This window comes from Lygodium microphyllum, chromosome 1, assembly GCF_053477565.2.
Source record: "Lygodium microphyllum isolate KBCC chromosome 1, Lygodium_microphyllum_v1.1.10, whole genome shotgun sequence".
NCBI lineage: Eukaryota > Viridiplantae > Streptophyta > Polypodiopsida > Schizaeales > Lygodiaceae > Lygodium > Lygodium microphyllum.
Genome location: NC_141135.1, coordinates 148,923,071 through 148,947,245, shown reverse-complemented (window position 1 = coordinate 148,947,245; position 24,175 = coordinate 148,923,071). Strand labels below are relative to the sequence as shown.

General features: G+C 39.4%; 1 protein-coding gene across 4 annotated transcripts; it reads left to right on the top strand.

Moving 5' to 3' along the window:
- The first annotated feature begins 937 nt into the window (after window positions 1-937).
- Window positions 938-24,143, top strand: LOC148041805 (5'-AMP-activated protein kinase-like protein). 4 transcript variants are annotated; one of them, XM_087682618.1, is made up of 11 exons: window positions 938-1,303; window positions 1,866-2,009; window positions 2,303-2,664; window positions 2,757-2,946; window positions 3,168-3,228; window positions 3,334-3,402; window positions 3,522-3,575; window positions 21,905-22,024; window positions 22,143-22,267; window positions 23,187-23,238; window positions 23,330-24,143. In XM_087682618.1, exons 1-11 carry the CDS (start codon window positions 1,080-1,082, stop codon window positions 23,423-23,425), a joined length of 1,497 nt encoding a protein of 498 aa, XP_087538744.1. In that variant the 5' UTR covers window positions 938-1,079; the 3' UTR covers window positions 23,426-24,143. The 4 variants fall into 4 exon arrangements, with proteins under 4 accessions (XP_087538744.1, XP_087538761.1, XP_087538752.1 ...); XM_087682635.1 differs by having other exon boundaries at window positions 1,162-1,693; XM_087682626.1 differs by having other exon boundaries at window positions 1,162-1,781.
- The last annotated feature ends 32 nt before the right edge of the window (window positions 24,144-24,175 follow it).

The window sequence follows — 24,175 nt, the reverse complement described above, 5'->3', positions numbered from 1 at the left end:
TTTGGATAAAAATTTACTTAATTTTTGAAAGTAAATGGAAACTCCTATGCTTATAACCCTCTATGTACCCAAGGGACCATTCGTGGGCCATGGTGAGTTCAATTAATGGATTTCTTTTAAACAACAAAGATTGCTATGGTGCATATCCATTTGGATTGGCCAAATGCATAGGTTCTTATTAACCATAAGCATCCCAAAGATTGCTATTGTATAAGAATTCTTGTATCGCTCCTGTAGATTGCAAAGCGACTAGGTTCATTGCATCATTTAGTCTCGTTTTGGAGCAATTAGACCTTTGCCCTTTGCTATCCACATGTTTGGCGATGGATGACCATGATTCTATTGTGATTTGTCTTGTTTTTAGTTTGCTAAAATTTTCCATCTCAATGATAGCTTTCTTCACATTTTATCAATAACATAGGCTCATCAAACAATGCTTTATTATCTTCTTACATAGCTTTATTGCTTATGGTGCTTCGGGATCTAGCTCGAATTGTTTGGTAGATCCTTGCACGTTGCTACTTTTTTCCCAATTGTTCCATAAATTTGGAATACAAACCACATCCAACCGACTGCACTTGGACATTTTGTAAAGGGCTTTTTGTGTGGCAGTCTTCTACAAACCCCATTGGTACAACCACTACTTGTGAAACCCAGTTGGTGGGCCTTGCGTTTTCCCCAATATGCTTGGGGCGACACATCTCTAAAAAACGATAAGAGTGCTTGGTGAACCACGCCAAGTCTCGTTGCCATGGCAAATTGCAATTGGATGCCACTAAGTTCGGATTTCTCTCCATTTGAAACGCTCTCCGTGTCTATTCCTTACCTTCTCATAAGCTCTTTGGTATTGGTAGCCTCGCGCGTGGACAAGAAGACGGAAAGTCACCACAGTCTGACGTAAACTTATGGAACTAGACAATGCTACCGTAACACACTCATTAGCATCGTCGTACTTCCAAGAATCATTATCGTCACCGTCGTCATCATCATCATCATCATCAGGTTTGGTTGAACGCAGAGAGAAAGGTCCTTACTCCTGAGTTCCCTGTCGCGAGCTTCTCCTTGTCTCGTCAAGCAATATGGCCGCTCACAACCTAGTCGCTTCTACCCCTGCCGCCTCCTCCTCCTCCTCCTCCTGCTCCTGGATGCTTCACAGGTCGCAGTTTCCCGAGACACCCCGCTCTCGTGCGTGCTTCACTGACCCTCTTTCGGCACGAGACTTCTCGCAGCACGGCCTTTCTCTGCAGCAATCCGGCTCCTCATGCTCATTCATATGCTGCTCCAAGCCTTACTCAAAGCCCAGGTTCTCAGAACACACACACACACACGCGCGCGCGCGCACGCACACATGTTATCATGTACCATGCACCTCAGTGTCTAGAGGTGCACCTTAACCGTATCATATGCTGAAATGAAACCTCAGTGTCTGGATATGCACCTAAAACGTGTCATGGTGAACGACCTTTTGCTTTCAATCTAGCAGTCGTTGTTATTACAACTTGGATAGTCCTGTCCGAGATGACTGTGGCTGCTTGACGGCATAAGGGAACCTGGTTCATGCTAGTCCTCATTGATGGCAGGGGACCTGAATGTTTCAAAATGGTTTAGAGATTCTGACAGTAGAGCACAACCTGAATGTATGGTTACAGGAGCGACAGTATTGCAGAGTTCAAGTTTGATTCATTTCAAAATGGTAACAGGTTCTGACAGTAGGGCACTAACTGTTAATTTATGGGTACAGGAGTGGCCTAGAGTTCAAGTCTGGTTCGTTTACCTTGCACGTGCGTAGCCTGTCTGGCGACGTCTGTAGTCTTGACAGCATCAAAGTCCAAGTTGTATCTCACGATTCGTTCGGTTTTTGGCAGTGTAAGGGGAAAGAGACTTTCGAGGCTTGCAAAAGGGTCCAAGCGTGATGCAGAGCTCCGCAAAGAGCTTCAATCCTTTCTTGCAGCAGCAGGACTCCCTTCCGATCAGGTGCCCTCAATGAAGGAGCTTTCCAACCGTGGCAGGTGTGCGCAAAGACCTCCGTCTGCATGTCTGATCTGTAAGTCATATGCCTTGAGAGAGAGACCATCTTTATGTCCTAACCAAGGCTGGACTCAAAAGTATTGTCGTTAAAAAGATAAGCTATGCTCATCACGTACTAGATTTCCGTTTTGATAATATTTCAATGTAGCATCTTGATTTTTCTGCGAGGACACTATTATAGTTCCATTGGAATTGTCTTCGGAGGCATTGTCGGTAAGCATTACTTTTTGCGGCAGTTTGTGTCTGTTGTAAACAAAGAGGGCCCTTTATGCAGGGTCGATCTAGCTAACGTTGTGAGGAGGAGAGGGTATAAGGCGATTGCTACACTGTTGGCCAGCTCAGAAATGGTGTCAAGACAAGACAACGAAAGTTATATTGATGATGCTGTGGAAACTGATGACTCAAATGTTGTTGAGTATTCTACTCAGGTCATGAATCACGATGGAAAGTCCTTGAATGGTTCAGCTAGAGGAGTGGAATATGACCGCTCTAAATTTACAAATCTATCAAAAGAGAGATGGTCTGAACATGGTTCTTTACAGAGCACTGAGATCTCATATGAAACACCATCAGATGAAGACCTGCAGAAGAAAGCTTCTGAATTTGTCAAGACAGGGCAGTTTGAGGAAATGCAAGGTATTTTTTGTGGAAAGAATTTATAGTTTTTCAATCAAGGGGTTTATTTAAGGCTTGCCCTTAGTATTTCTCATCCATCTGATGTGCTTCAGTTGCTGATGAGGGTGATTATGAACGGCATGAAGAGGAAGAAGGTGAAGAAGAGGAGCAGTTGGTCACTGATTATGAAGATTCAAGTGATGAAGATGAGACCGATGTACTGTGGGAAGAACAGACGTCGGCAGAAGCTATTGCTATTCACAAAGCAGCCAAATTACGGGCAAAAATTCTTCCTGTTTTCAAGTGTTGCTTTCTTACCTTGCACTAGCTGGCTTTAATATCTTGTCTTGCTAATGAAATATTGTTATTGCTCTTGGATGTTTTGGATTTTGGTTTTGCTTGAGCTGTATTATGCAAGCTGATTGGGTGGGTGTCTTATGGTAATTTGGTGGTCCACAAATATAAACATGGCAATGTATTATGGCTTTCATTGCCTCACCCATAGCTGTGCAATTTTGTCCCAGGGAAAGATTTCTGGCTAAAATGAGCAACCAAGCTGTTGATAGTCTGTTCAACATAAAAGAGGTGTAAAAATCAAGCAAAATTTCAAGTTCCATCTTTCAATCATTCCACAGGATACTTATCTTAGTAGTGCAAAATCTTTGTTCCAAAAGTTATTGTTGTGGCCAGGAGTTTCAAGCTCTACCAAACCTCACAAAGGAAACCCAGTTGGAGATCAGTCATATCAAATCTGCTCTGGTCATTGTTGCATTGATTCTATACTCTTCTCACTTTTCTTTTATCTATGTTGCCACACGCTTTTCAAAGGCCAATGGTTTGTCATGGATGAGAAGTCTTTTGGTTTTCTCTCTTGACAGTTGAATAAAGAGAGTGAACTGGCAGAAATGTCTCGGGAACTTCAGGAAACAAAGGTAAGCTGTCCAGTATTTTGCAAGCTAGATATGTAAATGTTTGCAGAAAGCTGTGTGGCTTGGTGAAGTTAGAAAATGCCATGTTCCGTCCCTTGTGCTTGTGAATTTGTGCAGAATCTCACATTTCTTTGTGTAAATAATCTTATTTCAGAACTGCAATTTTCTTTTTTGCTGATCTTGTTTGGATTCTCATCAATGTATTTCACATTCTTAGCCATTCCTAACGGAATTCACATGTTTCATCCTAGTCCCAAAGAGCTTTAGCTAAAGAAGAAATGTAAAGGAGGAAGTGTTTTAAAATTGCTTGAAATTGGAATTGTCAATGTATTGGAAAATGAAGTTCTCTAAAGTAGCATTGTTAAGGAGGGAAGTGTTTTAAATAGGCCACATAGTAAAGCAATGTCCAAACAACGGTCAAAGCAAGGTCTTTGACAACAAGTCCAAGTCACCAGTGATAATCAATGCTATTAGTAATATGGTGGCAAACACGCACCGCACCCTCTAGAGATCTACAAAGGAAAGGCTTGGGGAGATGTACAAGGTAAGCAAGCACCATTATTCATAGACCTTGAGATAAATGAAAACTTCATTTTCTTGTAGTTGTTTAAAGAGCTAGGCTTAAAGAATGAAGATATGGAGACTCGAGTAGAAGTTCACCAAGCTTTGAATGGTGATGATAGTGACATAATAAATAGTGTAGTACCTCACATTGGTACGCTCAAATGCCAAATCCAAGGCTACGATAACCAAGATATCTTATGTGTTGTAGATCTTGATGGTTGTGATGTGATTCTTGGTATGCCTTGGAGTTATTATAGAGTAGACTTTAGCATCTTTTCTAAGAAAAGAAAGTGAAACTTATGAATAAAGGTAAGAAGTAGTATGAGAGCCAAGCTAGAATAATTGTAGACACCATATATTTAATAAGCATGCAAGTCTCGTGTGTAATGTTGTTTACTTTATGTAAATGATGTAAAATATGATAAGAATGCTGAAAAGCAAGAGCAACTTAAACTCTTAGCAAAGTATAAATATTGTTTTTCGGAAGATCATTCTTTTCAATTTCCACCCTAGAAAGTTCAGAAGACCTTCCTATTGATATTATTTATATGCACTATATCATGTCAGCTGTCCTCAATAAGAAAAATTTAGAAAGCAAGTAGAAGACCTACTTAACAATGTGCTAATTTGGCGAAGTAGTTTACAATTTTGTAATATACTCTTCTTGTTTAAAAGCAGGATGACATGTTTAGATTGCGTATTGATTATCGAGACCTTGATAAAGTCATTGTGAAGAGTTTGTTTTCTACTCGTGGAATTGATGACATTTTCGATCATTTAGGAGACTCGAAAGGTTTTTAGTTACATTGATTCAAACAATAGTTATCTAGAAGGCTCAAAGACTTTTAGCTGCATTAATTTAAACAATGATTTTTAGCTGCATTGATTTGAATAATGGTTCGGGTAAAATCATAAGATGTATACGAAACTCTTTTTTGTTCTTTCTTTGGTCGTTATGAATTCTTGGTGGCTTACCCAATGTAGCAACCATCTTCAATTGAATGATGGAGTGCATCTTTAGAGATTATCGACAATATGTTGATACTGTTTCTGCAAGAATGAAGAGGAGCATTATTAGCACATGTAGATTATTCTACAACTACTTTGGACAAATAAGCTTTGGTGAATGGTAAAGAGAGTAAAGTTTTGATGCATTAAATAAATTATTGTGGCATGTTATCTTTTTTGAAGGGTTTCAAATGGATCTTGAAAAAAATCAAGATATTTCAAGAGTGGCATAATCTTCATTATGTACATGAGGTGTAATCTTTATTGGCTTATGCTCTTATTATTGCTACTTTATCAAGTATTTTGCACATGTGGCTCCTTGTCTTTATAATCTTGCAAAGAAGGAAAGCTTATTCTTATGGAGAGAGAAAGAGAAAGAAACCTTCATGAAATTGAAAAATTATAGAAACCAATGCTTGCACTGATTGTATTGATGCAATGCTCAATCAAGAAGTAGATACTTTGAAGATATTGAAAGCATAATCTTTTAGAACTAATTTTTAAATAAAAATTGAACATAAAAGCTTGAAGTACTTTAAGACTCAAAAGTATGTATAGAAAGAACATACAAGATGCGAAATTACTTGCCCATGTTTCATTTTCAAATAATGTGTACTTATTGAAAGCATAATATTGTTATTGGTATACTATTAGAATGTCTTGGATTGCAACTATTACAATGGCTCATTATGAAGAGTTTCAAGTGATGATGAATACTCATGATGAAGATGCTGATTTTGTAGTAGTTTGGGCCAAATTTCAGCAAGGAGATTCTCATCCAGATTTTTCAATCAAAGATGATCATGTATCGCCTTGTCTCTCTCTTCTTGTTTGATAGAATGCTCTTAACTCTAGGAAAATCTATCACAATGGATTTCATCTTAAGTAGTTTAAGAATACCTCAATGTCATGATATGATTTGGATCATAATTGATAGATTTAGTAAGCAAATATCTTTTCTTTAATGTCACAAACATAAAGTTTTTCACAAGATACAAGACTTCTTATTCAACTTATCTTTAGATTACATTTTACGCCTTCTAAAATTATCTTAGATAGGATTTCAAGTTCACGAGTAACTTTTAGTGTGCTTTATTTGAGAACTTAAAAATCACTTTAAAGTTCTATGCGTCTTTTTATCCTCAAATTAATGGCCAAATAGAAGTGATAGCTTATGAATCTCTCTTTTTTGGATATGTTGAAAGCTTATGCTAGTGGATATAAATCACAATGGGAGAAATATGTTTCATCTTAGAGTTTGCTTATACTAATATTATGCATTCATCCATGGGAAAAGCTTCAAATGAGATAATACAAGGTAAAGTGACTTATCCTGCAATCGTTCGTATGAAAGACAAAATTTATGTTGCTTATGACTTTGCTGTAGATTTAGATACTTTGGATTTGTAGGTAATTAACAAAATAAATTGAGTTTTTTATAGACTTAAGTTTCTTGCTTATTGGAGGATACTCAATACTTTCCAAAAGATTGCTTAAGCCTTAGATGGATTGAATCTAGAGAAACCTATCATTGGAGTTTCCTCAAAAGTCAAAAAACAAGAACAATTCTTTGGATTTAAGCAGAAGGTGTTTCCTAAGGATTGAACCACAAGAAGTAGCCTTGTGATACAAAACTTTTTGCTATAATTCTAAGATTTACTTATAACATATGTAAAGTGGATGGGTAAAAGATTCATGAAGTATTATCTCTATATCCTTCGATCATATGAAAAAGTTTTTTAGTTAAGGACAATTGAATAAAAGTTGGAGGGTTGTGATAATAAAAAAGAATTAAAACTTGTATTCCTTTTAATTTATTTACACAATTAGTAGTGATTGAATTTGTTTTCATTTAAATTAATAGGTATCAAGAAAAATGCATTAGAGATGGCTATTGATGAGTGGTTATAGTATTATGGTGGGTGCTATCGACACCTGTAGGTCTTCTATAAGTTGTCTTTATCCTTGGATCCAAAGCTTTGTTTTGATGTAACAAGTATTGTTGCTCTTTTTCTTACAAAGGCAGCGCGTGTTGTGTGCTCTTGTCACAAGGACGTGAAATTTTATTTACTTAACATGTGGATTGATTTTTAATCAAATGTTTTAAGTATGTGCTGCATATGTGAAGTGCAATTGAGATTATTTCATTTTTACAAGTTAAAGGCTTGAGAAAATTAGTGAATATCAAAGGCAAAAGTTATCTAAAGTAATGTTGCATGGATACTAGGTGGTATTTGGTGTCAGAAATTGGTCTAAGATATTTTACTAGCCATAAGTGTTAGTTGGTGACACTAGGGATTTGGAATTCAATAGTACTTAATGCCAATTTGGGAGCTAAAGAAGAGTTAAAAACACTCGGCAGATGAATTGGCCTAGCCAGTTTAATTGTTGATTGGACATGCTAATTTTTTGGGTATTAAAATAATTATTAGATTAATCTTCAATATTTTGCAAATAATGTTGGAAAATAGGATTAGAAGGTTGCCACTTGGCAAAACACACATGCAAGTGGAAGTGGAAAAGATGATTTTGAGACACGAGAGAGAGAGAGAGAGAGAGAGAGAGAGAGAGAGAGAGAGAGAGAGAGAGAGAGAGAGAGAGAGAGAGAGAGAGAGTAGGCTGCCATAGTTGCTACAATAGTTGATAGGCCATTTTTAGCCAGCAAGAGATCTTTTGAGAGTTGGTGACATGCCCCTGAAGAGACCATAACATTAGATGACAGTAGCTTGAGGGTTGTTTCAGCCAAACAAACATCATATTCGGTGTGCTCCATCAATGGAGATAGCTTTTATGGTTATCTAGATAAGGGAATAGCTGATTTCTTCCATTTTCTCGTGATGGAAGTTTGAATTTTCTCTCTATTCTCCAGCCATTTTCTAGTCTTGCTTTGAAGATCTCAGTATTCTAATCCCTGAAGGTTGATAAATTGTATTTTTCTTTGTTGTAAATCCTAATTTATAGTAGAAATTAGGGTTCGACAACAACCTCGAGAAGGGCACCAAGAGATTGAAGCCTTAAGACTTGAATTTTTAGGATTGAGAATTAATTCTCAGTAAGATTTAAGGGAGAGACCAACCAACATTCAATTTTGGGGTAAATTACATTTTCCAAGGAGTCGATGAAGGCAATTGCTCGAGCAAATTAAATGGCAAATCAATTTGAAGACTTCTTGGTCATTATTGATAGCAAGGGGCTTTTGGATTGCAAAGGGGATTGAAGGAATCCCTTTGCATTCGAATTTAATTGCAATTAAAGATAAAAGAAATACTGAAAGGGGCACCAATTTTGGGGCCAACAGGGTGTCCAATGTCTAAGATTGATTGGTAAATGTTTGTGTTTCAGCATTACATTAATTATTGTTTGCTATAATTAAGTTACAATCAGGTTATTACCACCCTTACATGGAAGGAAGGATGGTTTTATTGCTCTATTGCCGAGATAGCATTAAATCCTTTGAATTGGTGGGCCCAAGGCACCTGATTACAAGTTAGAAGCTTTGCATTGTTGCTAAAATTGTGCTCAGCTGTTGATTACAGCAAGTATGTCTTCACACGGTGACATGGGATCAAGTGGTGATGATGCATCTCAATTTGGTCATTCATGTGTTGAACAGGGAAATGCAATGCATGATCTTGGACAAGGCTCTCAGCATGGATAGTAAGCTGAAAATGTGGGAAATAATCCTAATGTAGGGACTTGTGTGCCTCAAGATGTTGATGATTGACAAGAGGGTGAAGAATTTGATGATAGGTTCAAAGATTAGATGAGGACAGCAGCAAATCTCTTTGTGTAATTGACATAGGATCCTCACTTTACTCGATTCTTGAATGCCCTAAAGAAGGACAACAAAGGCAAAGAGAAGAAGACACCTTCTAGAGCTTTGGGACAGCCAAAAAAACAGAAGGAAATGCCTAAGCCTCCATTGGAAGAGCCCAAATTTTTTGATGAGCATAAATAGTTGGTACTTATGGGACAACAAGTGCAAATACATGGCCAACTTGGTAATTTGTGCAAATGCTAACATGGGACATCAATAATTCTTTGGTTGTCGCACCATTTTTCTTGCAATGGTTGGACAAGGACCGCACATGGGAATGCATGGCATGAATCCCTATGGTATGCAGCAGCCAACGTATGGTTCTCAACACCCAATGTATCTCGGTATGTTAGGTGGAATGCACAATCCCATGTATGGAAGTATAGGTATGACGCTTGGGGCACAAAGTGGTCATTCGGACTAAGTGGATCTTTAGGACTAAATTGAAGTTGATGGGACTTTAAACAAGTACAAGGCTCACCTTGTGGTGCAAGGGTTTCGATAGAAATATAGTGTTAACTACGAGACGTTCACTCTAACTACACGATTGACATCATTTCGCCTGTTAGTTGCACTAGCTGCTCACCATGGTTGGGTGCTATATTAGGTGGATATCAAAAGTGCCTTTCTAAATGCGTATTTGTGCGAGGAAGTCTATGTGGATCAATCTCACTAGTTTTATTTTTTAGACTATAAAGATGAGGTCTCTTGATTGTAAGAAGCTCTCTGTGGGCTAAAGCAAGCACCGTGTTCTTGGTTCCATAGGATGGATGAGTTTCTTAGAACTCATGGTTACCATTCTATCTATCCTATACAACCCAAATTTGTATGTTAAAATTACTTCAAAGAGAGTCTACTATATCCTTTTGCACATAGATGACTTATATCTTACATGATCAATAATGCTACTATTGCAAATATGAAGGTCTAGCTTTGCACCACATTCCAGATTACTAACCTAGGTCAGTTATCCTAGTTTTTGGATATGGAGATTGTTAGATCTAAGGATGAGGTCTTTGTGTCTCTGCAAATATACGCCCTTTAGTTAGTTGAGCAGTTTTGCATTGATATGCCTCTAGATCCCATTGTGAAACTATCTAAGGATTGCAAGATCAGCCCTACAACAAGCATACTTATAGATCCATGGAAGGGAAACTCCTCTGGTCAATGCATGCTCCACTAGTTTTATCTTACTCAACGTCTTTAGTCAGCCAGTATTTCAAGGCACTTAAAATGTCACATTGGATTGCATGTATGGTTGTGATGAGGTACGTTTTTTATGAATTGACATATGGTCATAGTTTGATTTTGTAGGGCTACATTGATTCGGATTGGGTACCGATCCCGATACCTAGTGTTCCCATGATGGTTAAATCTTCTCCTTGGGTACAACTCTCATAGTTTGGTCTAGCCATAAGCAAGAGATGGTTGCTACCTCCATTGTCGAGGTAGAGTATAGGGTGCTCTATGATGGTGCAACTGAGGCTATTTGTCCGAGGAGCTTATTGGCGCTACTTCAGTTTCCATGTGACGTTCCAACAGTGATCTTTTGCGACAACCGGAGTGCCATCAATACTGATAACCTCACTATCAATCCGAAGATGAAGCATATAGGAGTGCACTATCATTTTGCCAAAGAGTAGGTTGAACTTGTTATCTTGGATTAGTATGGGTTTTCCCTTCCTTTCTATTTCAGCCTAATGCGGAGAGAGGGTTCTCTCTAGCTTTTCTTACCACTGCCCAATGATAAAGGGAGTGGCTTTCTTCTCTTGGTGTTTACCAAGTTTTGATTATATTTTTCTTTATGGACATTATTATTGTCCTTTATATCATTATCCGTATCATTAGGATGGTTATGATTGTAAAAGGGTACTTGGGCAAGTGAACAATTTCCTTGCAAGGGCACTATCCATGTGGAATCATTGCATTGCATTTTGCTTGAGCATAACATCTTGCATTGCTCTTTGCATTACCTCATGCAATGGCATTTTGTTCTTGTAAACATGCATGTGTACACATTTATCCTTTTTTGGTCAGAGAGTGTTGACTCTAGATCCACCATATTTGTGGCAGTCCACATGGTAATCTCCTTAGATAGTCTTTGTAGTAGCTCTATAAATATGGTTCATATATTTTTGCTTCATTGATACCTATTGGGCAGTAGTATCAACAGCCTGTCCTCTAGCGCTACGCTGAGATGTTTGAGGTGCAAGACCACCTGATTGTTGCAAATCACCTGTAACATAGTTCCACAATGCCTTTGCTACAAGAAGATTATGGACCATAAAACTCCACAATAGGTAGTTTGATCCATCAAGTTTGTCCTCTTGAGTGAGGACACCAAGGATGTTACTATGATCATTAGTTCCTTGACATGCCGTGTTGTCAGTAATGGACAAAAATCTGCAGCCAAATACTTATTCGCTTAAGTAAAGATTGTACTCCTCAAAGTACCCAAAATTCCCTCAGGATTATGCAATCAGTACCAAACTGTCACATAAATGCTAAAGTGTGCCCAATTTGACCCAAATCAGCACTTAGCCAAGAAATAACAACAATGCATTGTTGTACCGCACTTGCCTTGTAATGCATGTCCTCAATAGTACAAATTACAGCAACTTAATGTTGATTCTTACCAAAAAATTTTGCTCAATCTGGCTGTAATAGCAATTAAATGTTGCTATACTATTTGTTTCTGCCTTGGAATGCGTGTTAGGCAAAAGCCCCAAATTTTTTCTTAATATTTCAAAGAAATCAAAGAAATTTATACCTTAGAGCTTGAATTTCTACAGTAATGTCACCTCGTGGTGTGTGTCAATAGCGAATAGCAATTGGATTTTTTTCTCATGATGCGTGTTGGATTCTCTAAGACAAAAAACCCCAAATTTTGGGTGGCACGAGCTGAGATTCGGAAAGAGATGGCCAATTGTAGAAATTTTGAAAAAACCCTAAATCTGAAAATTAGGGTTTATACACTTTTTAGGGTTTGCAAAAAACTGCAGACAAGGCTGAGAATATGACAAGCAAAGGTGAGAAAATAAGGGGTAGAACTGAAAACAACAGTATCTCCTCCAAAACAGTAGCTTCTCGAGCTCTATATGGGTTGTGTACGGGACTGCGTGTAGGGCTGTACGTAGACCTAGCTCTAACTGAACTAGAGTTAACTGACTCTCTAAGAGTGGTGACACAACTTATAAGTTTAGTTGTGTTCACACTAAGAATTGAAAAATAACTAAAGACTAAAAAAATTGGGCATTGTGCATAGAATTGGGAAATTTTAATATCTTCTTAGTTCTAGTTTTGGGCATGAGAGGGAGTGTTGAGCTAAAAAATACATTCTAAACTGATAAGCTCTTTATTATAGCTCCAAAACTCAAATGGCTAAACTTTCATTTAAAAAGAAATATGTTGGTAGTGTGTGTTTGTGTTCCATAAGCCAAACCCTAACTTGAGAAGACCCATTCATCTATTGTGGGTGTATAGAACTATTCAACATTATGTAAATGCCTTGTTTTAAAGTTCTAACCACTTGTAGGTCCAAAGTAAGGTGTCCAAACCTTGTGGGGGCTGAGATTAACTTGCAATGACCTATAATAAACCTATATATATCCTGTAATACCCTGTAACACTTGCAAATAAATGGAAATCAAGGTGTCCAAACCTTGAAAGAACCTTTCTATGACATGTGGGGGCTGAGATCAACCTGCAATGACCTATAATAAACCTATATATATCCTGTAATACCTTGTAACACTTGCAAATAAATGAAAATCACCCCCAAAATAGCATATAGTATATTGTTCTGCTTGTGAACTCCTGTAACCTATTCTTGAAAGTCAAAATAACATGTAAACCTTGTAGGTTGATTAGTAAGTATCTTGTTTTTTTGACTTTATCTCGAATCTTGAATTCTCCTCTCGTAGTACTTAAATGAGGGATAAGGTAATATAACATGGTTCCAAAATAGGCTCTGAATCAAAGGGAGATAGGTAAAGTTCCCCCGGGTCGGTTTATTGCATCCCTTAGGGATCTTTGATAGTAAGGCAAGGTCACTTCTCTTTTGTTCCAATATATTTTCCTATTAGCAATCCCAATGTGGGGTTAATCATGGTATATAACAAAGATAGTATATAATCAAGGTGGATTGTAATAGATAAGGAACTCCATGGCTAAAAAGAGAAGATACACAATATGCACACTGAACAATTGTTCTCTCACTTTGCATTGCATACACTAGTTACATTTTATAGAGGAGGTGAGACCTCATTTATATAGCCTCACGATTTTCATGTGTGTCCCCATGTGACACACTATTACTTACACTTTACATGTGTGCACCTTTATGACACACTTCTCTCTATACCTTGCATCCACGTTGTCACACCATACAATCTCACATAGAGTGTTTCCATACATATGCACACACACACATACCCTCAAACTCCGAGCTTACATTCTCAACATCCTTGACATTGACCTTTTCTCCCAATGGAAATATTCCACATGGCAAGAGCATACTAATCTAAGAAACCAGGGAGGATATGCATTTTTAGAAATGAAGCTTTTAGTCTTTTATGAAGTTGAAGGATCAATTGAAAAAAGAGAATTGAAATGGAAGATGGGATGAGAGTCTTACCGTTGCAATTTAGTGACTCACTGATTGCATTAGCTTATTCTTTACAATATATTTTTGGGCTAATAAAGATCAAAGCACAAATTAGGGCTATTCAATGAAAGTATAGTAAAATTAAAATATGATTGCAATGCCATTGGATTTAATGGTGAGTGAAACTAGCCTTCCTCTTTAAATAGGGTGGTAAAACTTGATCAAGCACTTAATTATAGCAATTAACAACTGAGCATAAATTGAAATGCACACATTACCTTGACAATCTTAGATAATAGACACTCGGTTGGCCTCAAAACTGGTGTCCCTTTCGGTATTTTTTTACACCTTGATTGCTAATGGACAGTGTACAAGTTGAGATTCCACAATCTCCTTTGTTGATCCAAAGGCCCCTTGCTGTACATACAATTAGCAAGCAATTTGGGCCAATTGCCCCTTGATCTTTATCGAGGACTGCGTGGTTATCGAGGACCTTAGGGTTTTCAATGTACGATGCCTTATGATGTTGGCACGGGTCCCAAGGTGACTATCAAACTCTAATTTCTACAAAAAATTAGGGTTTACGATCAAAAGTCCTACTGTTGTCCACCAAATCTAGCTGAGATCTATTGAGAATGGTTGAGAAGTGCTGAGATCTTTTGAGAAATTATTGGAGAAGGTGAGAGAAAGCCAAGATGAGAGAGAAAATTTATTTTCTTTTTTCTTTGCAAGAAAACCCTAAGGTCTGCTGCCCATTGCCTGCTCCAGTTGGCATTTAATGCAGTCACCTACTGCCAAGCACCTCCAAGATGTTATCACTTGATCAGTTGCCAGCCCTAGAATGTGTCTCCTTGTTGTCCCTTGCTTGCTAAGGCCCCTAGATGGTTGACTTTTGCAACAAATTGTTGTTCCTTGATTAGAAAATGGATCAATAGCTTCCTCTCTCTCTCTCTCTCTCCTAGGCTGTAAACTTATTGGATGATTGAGATCCAGCCCCTAAAAACGTTTTTAGTTTTCATGGACATTTTTACTAAGTGGCAATCTTTGCTTTCTAGGGGCCAGCAACAACATGATTAGGTGTGGTAGCATTTTGGAGGTGCCTGGCAATAGATGATTGCGTTAAATGCAGGCTGGAGTAGGCAGCATGCAGATTTTAGGGTTTTCTCTTTCTTTCTCATCTAGGATTTCTCTCACCTTCTTTAGTAATTTCTCAAAAGATCGCAGCCATTCTTAGCAGATCTCAGTCAGATTTGGTGGATAGCAGTAGTAGGATTTTTGCTCTAAATCCTAAAATTTTGAAGAAATTAGGGTTTGATAATCACCTTGGTATGCGTGCCAACAGGAGAAGGCATCCTACACTTAAATCAGCACCTAAAATTCGTGGAATTGACAGGAATTTCAGATGCTATCCCATCCATTGTAAATTGGGGCAGCATTTGGCCAGTTGATGGTTCCATTTGTGCAAGTCTTGGGTGATGATCAAGGGGCAATTGCCCGAAATTGCTTGCTGATTTTATGTATAGCAAGGGGCTTTTGGATCAGCAAAGGAGATTGTGGAATCTCAACTTGTACACTGTCCATTAGCAATCAAAGTTAAAGTAATACCGAAAGGGGCGCTAGTTTTGGGGCCAATCGGGTGTCTATTGTCTAAGATTGTTAAGGTAATGTCTGTATTTGAGTTTATGCTTAATTGTTAATTGTTGTAATTAAGTGCTTGATCAGGTTTTACCACCCTATTTGAAGAGGAAGATTGGTTTCATGAGAATTGATCAACAATATTGTATTAATCTAAAAGAGGTATCTTTATGTGATTTATGTTGATTTAGAAGTTAGGAGTACCATAATCTCCCATCAATAAGTGGATAAAGCTTCAAAAATTGGATTAATGGAGATTTCAAAGATTAGATAAGTGGATTACTTGTTTCAAAGATTGATGAATCGTCCTAAATCAACCTTCAGCCATGAAGATGGAATGAAAGCTCCAAATTGCTCCATAGCTGCAATGTCCATTGATTGGTCCATGCTAATGCTTGTAGAGTGTAAAAGCCTTGCAATAGGAAAGTAAAGTATCCAATCCTTTTTGAAGTTCACTAATAAGAAATTTGAGGTTGAAGCATGAAACCCCCAAAATGTTGGCCTAGTATGTCCTTCGATTCTTGAATACTCTTCAGTGTATATAATCTTGATCCATTCTTGGAGTAGAACCATTATAGAGAAGTGTTTAAGGCTGAAGAATGATAAATGTTGAAGAAGATGAGAGCTTCCAGGTGTTGGCAAATGGCTGCTCTATTATGATTTAGGGTTTTTAGAGAGGGGAAGCTTCAAAGATTGAAGAAGAAAGGCCAAATCCTTGAGCAATAGGCAGTAGATGAATGCTAGAAGCCTTGACAAGCACCACAACTAATGATTTGAGCTGGAGATGAAGCTAGGAATGTAGATAGGCTCGTTCAAAATGCACCACAATTTTCGGGTAGCAAAATGGAGCTTTGACTTTTGTTGATGATGGCCACAAGTGTTACCAATTTGTTGAGCAAGCTTTAAGGAATGCTTGTCCCAAGCTTTCAAGAAGAGAGAATGCTTCGACCAAGTAGGAATAAAGATAGAAGGCTATCCACCATGGAAGCTTGGAAGAAAGCTTGTAGGAAAGTAGAGAGAGAAAGTCTTTTCCAAGAAGTAACTAAAACTAAAGCCATGACTAACTCCAGTGACCTCTTACCAAAATACCTTTCAAAATAGCATTATCTTGATGACAACCTCCTAATTTTTCCACCTTGCCCCTAACTTTGCCTTCGTATCTTGAAATAGGCTCTAGCTAAGTTTTTCTTTACTTGAAGGACCTTTGGTCTTTGCACCAATCCCCTTTAACAGTTGTACCACTTGTACCTTTGTGATCTTGGATTGACTATTTGAATGGGAAAATCTTGGTCAAATGAGACCAAACACCTCCGACTAAGTTTTCTTCTTCACTTGAAGGACCTTTGATCTTTGCACCAGTCCCCTTTAACAGTTGTACCACTGGTACCTTTGTGATGTTGGTTTGACTATTTGAATGGAAAAATCTTCGTTAAATGAGACCAAACACCAAAGCTCTAATACCACTTGTCACAAAGGAGACTAGGGAGGAGAGAGAAGAGTGCATAAGACATGGAAAAGAGGAGAGAGAAAGTCTAGAATGAGAGAAAAGAGGTGAGATTTCTTACAGTGCTTTACTTGTCAATCTTAGGCGTGCAATCATCACTTAATTTGTTCTCCTAGTACCTGTAGCAAAATTAGTCTCCCATCTACTTGATTTAGGTCTTGACATTAATTTTAACCTTCATTTCTTTTCCATTAAATTCAAACAGCTTGACCTATTTTAGAAGAAACTTTTTCTCTCCTTTTCTTCAATTGGGTCAGTAGCTGTAGGAGATGTAGAAACACTTGTCAAGGGAACTTGAAAGATATTTAGATCTTTTAATCTGACCAATATATTGCGCTGCCCACCACTCAGCCCTATCTTATTTTGCAGATTGTTGGTGTTAAGTTTCTTGGTATATGGTAGTTTCTTCTGCTACATTTCTATGACTATTGTATTTCTCTTGTGATTAATATAATTGTCAAGAAATGACTTAGCAACCAGAGAGACAACAGGGTTTGCAGGGAGAAACACAGAGTGTGTACGGTAAACATTGAGAAGAGAAGATAAACTTAGATAAATAAATAAATGAAGTGAATTTGATACAAGGGTGCCATAGCACGAATGATGCCTTGGAGTAGAAAGACTACCGAAGAAGCATCTAAGCCTACAAATGCAGGGATGATGAGTTGTCGCTTGGAGTAAGGAGTTTTCTGTTGAAGAGAAGCCTTTGATTTTGCAACACAGGGATGAAGAATGGTGATGCTTGGAGTAGGACGATTGCCTCGGAAGTGTGAAGAGCCTTTGAGTTTGCAAACGCAAGTCTAATGATTGACATGAGCTGTTGGGAAGTGATGATGACAGAGGTGAAGGAGGAAGCAAAAGATGAAAATGCAAATGTAGCAGCCTCTGACGTTGACGCCTGGTGGAGGAGAAGGTCTCCAGCTATGAAGGAGATACCAACGCAACAAATGCCAATAGGTGGGCCTCTTGATTTTCAAACATAGAGTGGAGGGGCTAGTAATTTGTTGCCAAGTGATGGAGAAGCCGCCCAGAAAACCAAATGCAAATCGATGAAGCTGCATGGACAAGAAAAAGCTGATGCCCATTGTGTAGGAAGCTCACCAGGTAAGGAGCAAAGCAAAAAATGACAAATGTAAGGAGTTTCACCCTTAAAATGCTGTCTCCATGATGAAGAGATCGTCACCAGTTGGAGATGGAGCCTCTACCACCATAAACATTGACCTTTGGAGGAAGGTGGCTGGCGCCTGATGAGTAGGGATGTAGATGTTAGAAGGAGCGAGAAGAGATGAAAGTTTTGGAAGAAGTGAGAGAGTGTGGTGAGTACTAGTAAAGAGTGAATGGGAGGTGCGTTATATATAGGCACAAATTGTCTCGAGTCTCAAGTCTCGCCCATTGAAGTCTCTCAAACAGTGCTTCAACACTCTTGGAAGGCCCTAGAAACCCTTTTTGGGGTTGGAAACTAAAACAAAAAATGGGAATGAAGAAGGGAAACTTTACGAAATGATGTGGTTTCTCAACACCCCATCTTAGGCCCAAAAAAGAACATGAAAAAGGAGTGAAGAGAAGAGAAGAAGATCCACCTTGTAATGCGAGAATGCCACATGAAAGGAGACCTGCGAAGATATTCAAGAGACCAGATGAGTAGTAGAACCTGAAACACAACCTCAGGTGAGAAGCCACTAGCTCCATGACACCATGTTGGAAGTAATATGAAGGCCTTGTCACGAAGTCGCTCTTGAAAATCCAAGGGCCCCGATGGAAGATAGATTCTCTAGATGTTGGGTTTCATTGGAGGTAAAATTGCTCAAAAGAGAGCCAAACCTTGGATGTAAAAGATGGTGGGGAAAGAACTTCGAGAGTAGTATGGGTTCCCTTTGAGACTGAAGGAGTAGACCAAAGCTGAAGAAGTAATAGAAGCCCTCTTTGAATCCCCCTCTAAAGGAGATAGGAAATTGAAATGCTTATGATTCATGGACTTCAAGGCGTTAGATGATGAAGTGTCAAAAGATGACGTACCGGTGAGATAGTAGGGTTTGCGGGGAGGAACACGGAGTGAACTCGGCAAACATGGAGAAGAGAAGAGAAGAGAGAAGAAATTGTGATGAATGGAATGATGAAGTCTTGAATCATGGAGTGAATGTGATACAAGGGAACAAGGGTGCCGTAGCACAAGGAAGATGATGAAGACAGTCACGAACCATGAACTGTAGGGAACCGCACCAGCGAGACAGTATGGTTTGTGGGGGGGAACACGGAGTGAACTCGGCAAACACGAAGAAGAGAAGAGAAGAGAGAAGAAACTATGATGAATGGAATGATGAAATTTTGAATCATGGAGTGGATGATACAAGGGAACAAGGGGGCCGTAGCACAAGGAAGATGATGAAGATAGCCACGAACCACGAACCACGAACCGCAATGTCCTCTTGAAGGGGTGTGAGGGTAGTGAAGAGGTTGGAGAGAAGAGGTGACGGATTGAATAAATCAGCCGTGAAGAATGAATGAGAAAGTGGGCTATAAATAGGCATAATCAGTCTAGGATGGCGCCCCTTTTTGGGGCTGCAAACCCTGAACGCAAACCGTAGAAATGCAAAAACGCAAACCGTGGGTGAAGGGTTTCTCAACATGAAGTATTGTCAGTTGTGCCAAAGAAGGTAGCTGGGGCTTGGAAGGAGCAGAAGTGGGAGAGTGCCAAGAGGTGTCTTCTCGAACTTGAGTAGAAGAGGGTGGGATAGAAGGAGGCTCAGGATGAGCCAAGGGTGGAGAACAGTCATGAGCTCTCAAAGGAGTGGATTGTGGAGGAGATGTGGGCGGTGATAGCCGTTGGGCTTGAAAATGGGTGGGAGAAACCTCCACGCAGTGCGGTGGACTCCAGGAGAATTGATCGCCTTGTGAGGGTGTAGAGCCTTCATCTACTCGTGAGGGCTTAGTGCACATTGGATGCGTCTTATTGCCTTGAGCATACTAAGCCGAGAGCCGATACAGAAGAATCTCTATGGTCTAGAAAGGAGAGGTAGCACAAAGAGTGCCTGGTGGAAGACACATATACTCTAGTGGGGTAGGGAGCAAAGGTCGATGTTGACAGGCTTCATGGGCGTGACCATTCTAGCTGCAATAGTAGCACCCAATAGATAGGCAATCTGGAGGTGGAGATGCCATGGTACTAGAGTGGCAACCTATAAAAGGGAGGGTGGGAGGGAGAAGAAGGGTATTTCCTAGTGACGCAACGGAAGGAGAGTAAGAATTAGATGTTAATGCCGAACCTGCAACCTGTCTTTGCCTTCTTTGATGCTGCAAAGGATCTTCATGGCTCATTAAGTACCTCTAGCTTTGATACCATGTCAAGAAATGATTGAGCAACCAGAGAGACAATAGGGTTTGCGGGGAGAAGCATAGTGTGTATAGTAAACACTGAGAAGAGAAGAGAAACTCAGATTAAAAAGATGATGTAGAATGGAATAAATGAAGTGAATCTAAGGCAAGGGTGCCGTAGCACAAATGATACCCTGGAGTAGGAAGACTACTGAAGAAGCCTCTAAGTCTGCAAACGTACGGATGATGAGATGTTACTTGGAACAGGAAGACTACTGTTGAAGGGTGAGGAGTCTAGGAGTTTGCAAAAACTGTTAGGGATCGATGCCAGAGGTGAAGGAGTTAGAAGCTGAAAACACAAACGTAGCAGTCTCTGATATTGATGCCTGGGGAAGGAGAAGGTTGCCAACTGTGAAGGAGATCCCAGATGCAGCAAATGCAAATGGATGGTGCCTCTTGATTGCCAAACACAGGTTGCAAGGGCTGGTTATTTGTCACCAGGTGATGAAGGAGCTGCCCAGATAGCCAAAGGCAAAGTGATGAAGCTGCCTAGAGGAGAAGTTGATGTCCACTGTGTAGGAAGGTCACTTGGTGAGGAGCAGAGCAAAAGATGACAAATGCAAGGAGTGCCATACTTAAGATGCTGTCGCCATGATGAAGGGATGGTTGTCAACTGGAGATGGAGCCTTTGCCACCATAAACGCAGGCCTCTGGAGGAAGGCAATTGGCGCTTGATGAGCAGGGATGGAGATGGTGGAAGGAGAGAGAAGAGGTGAAACTCTCAGAAGAAGTGAGAGAGTGTGGTGAGTACTGGTAAAGAATGAATGGGAGGTGTGGTATATATAGGCACGAACAGTCTCTAGTCTCGCCCACGGAAGTCTCTCAAATGGCGCTTTGACACTCTCAGAAGGCCTTAGAAAGCTTTTTTGGGGTGGAAACTGAAACCAAGAATGGGAATGAAGAAGGGAAACTGTACGAAATGATGTGGTTTCTCAACAACAATTACTCATTTTGAAGAGAGAGAGAGAGAGAGAGAGAGAGAGTGTGTGTGTATATAAGGAGGGATTCTTTGAAAACCAAGAGTCAGTAGTGTAAAGAGTGAAAGGTTCTCACATCAGTTGACTGAATTGTCTGGTTGCAATTATGTCTAGAAATCCCAATGATTTTAGTTCGTGTATATACTGATGCAGCTTTATGGAAACTTTTATGAGCCATCACAAGTGGTCACCACTCAACAAGCACATCTTGTGTCCAATACATAAGCAGGGTTTGCTCAACCAAGCTGGCATCTAGCATGCTAGTTAGTACAAACTATTTAGTTGACCATGTGCTTCAAGGCTTAGTAAGTTTGAGGATTTATCTTTATATTGGGGAACTTGGATGGACGAGTTGCTGTAATTCTCTTTGTTTCTAGGTATTAGAAGGGCACTTTCGGAACAACTATCAATATTGATGGTAGCAACTGGGACAACCATTCCCTAAAGCATATGCAGGCAGCATTTTTGACAGAGCATTGCCTGTGGGCATGGCATCTCGGACAGTAAGATTACCAGTGTGGCTGCCAACTCAAGAATTCACATGGAGGTTATCAGCCTGATTGAGGGAGCTGACTTGTAAGCTCACATTTCTACCTTTCTCAGGGGTTGGGCCTAGCAGTTACTTCTGTTCCAGTAATAGCTAGTGTCAGGCTAGCCTGACTCACACAAGCAGATCTTGTAAACTCAGCTCTTGCAGCACAGGCATATTTAACTAGTGTTTGTTTGGAGTTCAGTGTTACTCCAATGTACTTTAGTTTTGCTCTTATTCCTGCATCTTTATTTGTATCCATCTGTGCAATTTTCTGCTGAAAGCACTGTGACAATTTCTTTTTCCTGTTGGTACATTAGGCACAACTGGCTCTTGTTCAAGCAAAGGCTGCTGCAGAACTGGCCCAGGCAAAGCAAATATCTATTGAGAAAGATATGCACTTAAAAACTATAGATCATGTGCTTGCAAATCTAAAACAGGTATCTTATTTTCTATATTCTGTTTTGAAGCTAAATATGGCTATAATGACATGATAGAACTTTCAGAGAATTTGTTACATTCTTACATGACTAAGTAATGGATATGCCTATTCTCTAGGTCCAAGTGGAATATTGGGGTGAAGGATCAAGAGTGGAACTTGCAGGCAGCTTTAATGGATGGAAACATTTCATTCCAATGCAGCCAGATCCGACATCTGAAATACCCAAACCTGATGGATCAAGGTGAATCATTGTGAAGTTGGTTTGTTTTTTCGAGTTAAAAAGTCTGTCCTCACCTAAATATCTATTGGGAAAGAGACCATAATAATTGTTGCTTCAATGCTCTTCAAGAACTTGAACACATAACACAGGGCATGAAATTCCAGTACATTGACAACTTTCCCTCACTGTTGTGTTACTAAGTTTTTGTAGTGTTTCTTGTTGCATTACTGTGGTTCAAAGAGCTCTCTTGTGACTCTGTCAACCAGTTCTCAGTTTCTTGCACTGTGCTGGTCTTTGCTGGAATTGTGAAGGCCTGGACAACGGTTGTGTTTGAAGTCCCATTCTCACATCAGCAACAGAAATGATGAAATTTTTACTCTGGGACAAAAAAATCATATGAAAAAGAACCACCATGCACCACAAAACCCCCCCCACCCACAAAAGCCACAACAGGAAAAGAAAAAGAGAACAAAGAAGAGATGATCCTCTTAGACCTTTATAAGCTGCCAAGGGGTTGCAGTCAGGTTATCAAGATGGCAAGGCCCAAGTCCACTGCATCACAAATGAGGAGAGGACCTAGTGTCTTTTAAACCAGTTCTCTAAGGATGTCTTCTAGCACGGCTGCCTATGTGGTAGTATGCCCCACCACAGTACCGATCTGAGCAATAGCGGATGCATAAAGGAATGTCAACAGGAACCCATAGCTTCTTATACGATGCTCCTATCTTTTCTGTCTGTGATTGTGCTCACTGGCTACAGTAATTTGGCTTAGAAATATGCTATCTACAAGTCTTCTTCATATTCTTTTCCTCGTGTGTATGCTCTTAGTTATTCTCAGTTTAGCATGACCCTATTTACCTTCTATTTTCGCTAAACGTGTACCTTTGTTGTTTAACAACATGCAACATATTATCTATGAGCTTGATGTGTATGATGACAGGGGCCCAATGATGTGGATGGTAGAGCTTTGGTTGTATCCAGGCATTTATGAGGTGAATTATATATAAAGGTGCATTCTGTGGAAGAAGCTTTGTTGGGTTTGATCAGCAGCTAAAGACCTTTGTTACCGGGTTCATTGTTCAGATTAAGTTCATTGTTGATGGAAACTGGCTGGTAGATTTCAGAAGGGAGGTGGTTTCACGAAATACACTTCAGAACAACGTCTTACGAGTTGACTGACAGCAGCTCTGGGCACTGCTAGTTACAGTTGGTGAACGTTTCTGACATCTCAAGATGAGGTTGCAATGCTGGTGAATATGGATTGTAAAGCTGTCTTAACAATAAATGCTGTCAGGAAAAAGTCTGTCTATAAAAAAAGGCAGCTTCTCTAAAGAGCTGTCTTCAAGTCCTGGATTACCATATCTGGAACATCACAATGTCTTAAAAGCACTTTGGGATGTGAATGAAGTGTTTTAACGTCTGTATTCTTTGAAGTATTGCTTCATAATTCTCTCTTCTAGCAAGAGTACACTTCTCATGGAAGCAAGAATATGGAGCATGCAGTGCCAATGGCCTTATAAATATCCATTTATCTTACCTTGTCTTTTTGCCTTGTACTAGGAAAGCATGCTGTAAATTTAGGCAATAACCACTTTTGAGCACGTAATGAATTTTAATGACAATTGATGTGAGGTGCACAGGGAAAAGTGTTCTAGGCAATATTCCCGATTCTGACCCCTCATTCTAGCCCTTCCTCACCAATGCCAAGATTGGAAGAAGGAAATAGGAGAGGAGGAAGCTGAGGTACTTGTTGGTCTCTTTTGGCTGGTCTTTGACAGCTAGTTTGCTAACTGCAAGATATTTGAGTCATTGTTGACCAAGGAAAAGCCATTTTCATGTACATTCTTCTACAAGCATTCAAGGATTATCTTAATGTATTCCTTGAGATTTATCTTTATTTCCTCTGTTCATTTGACATGGGCATGTTTC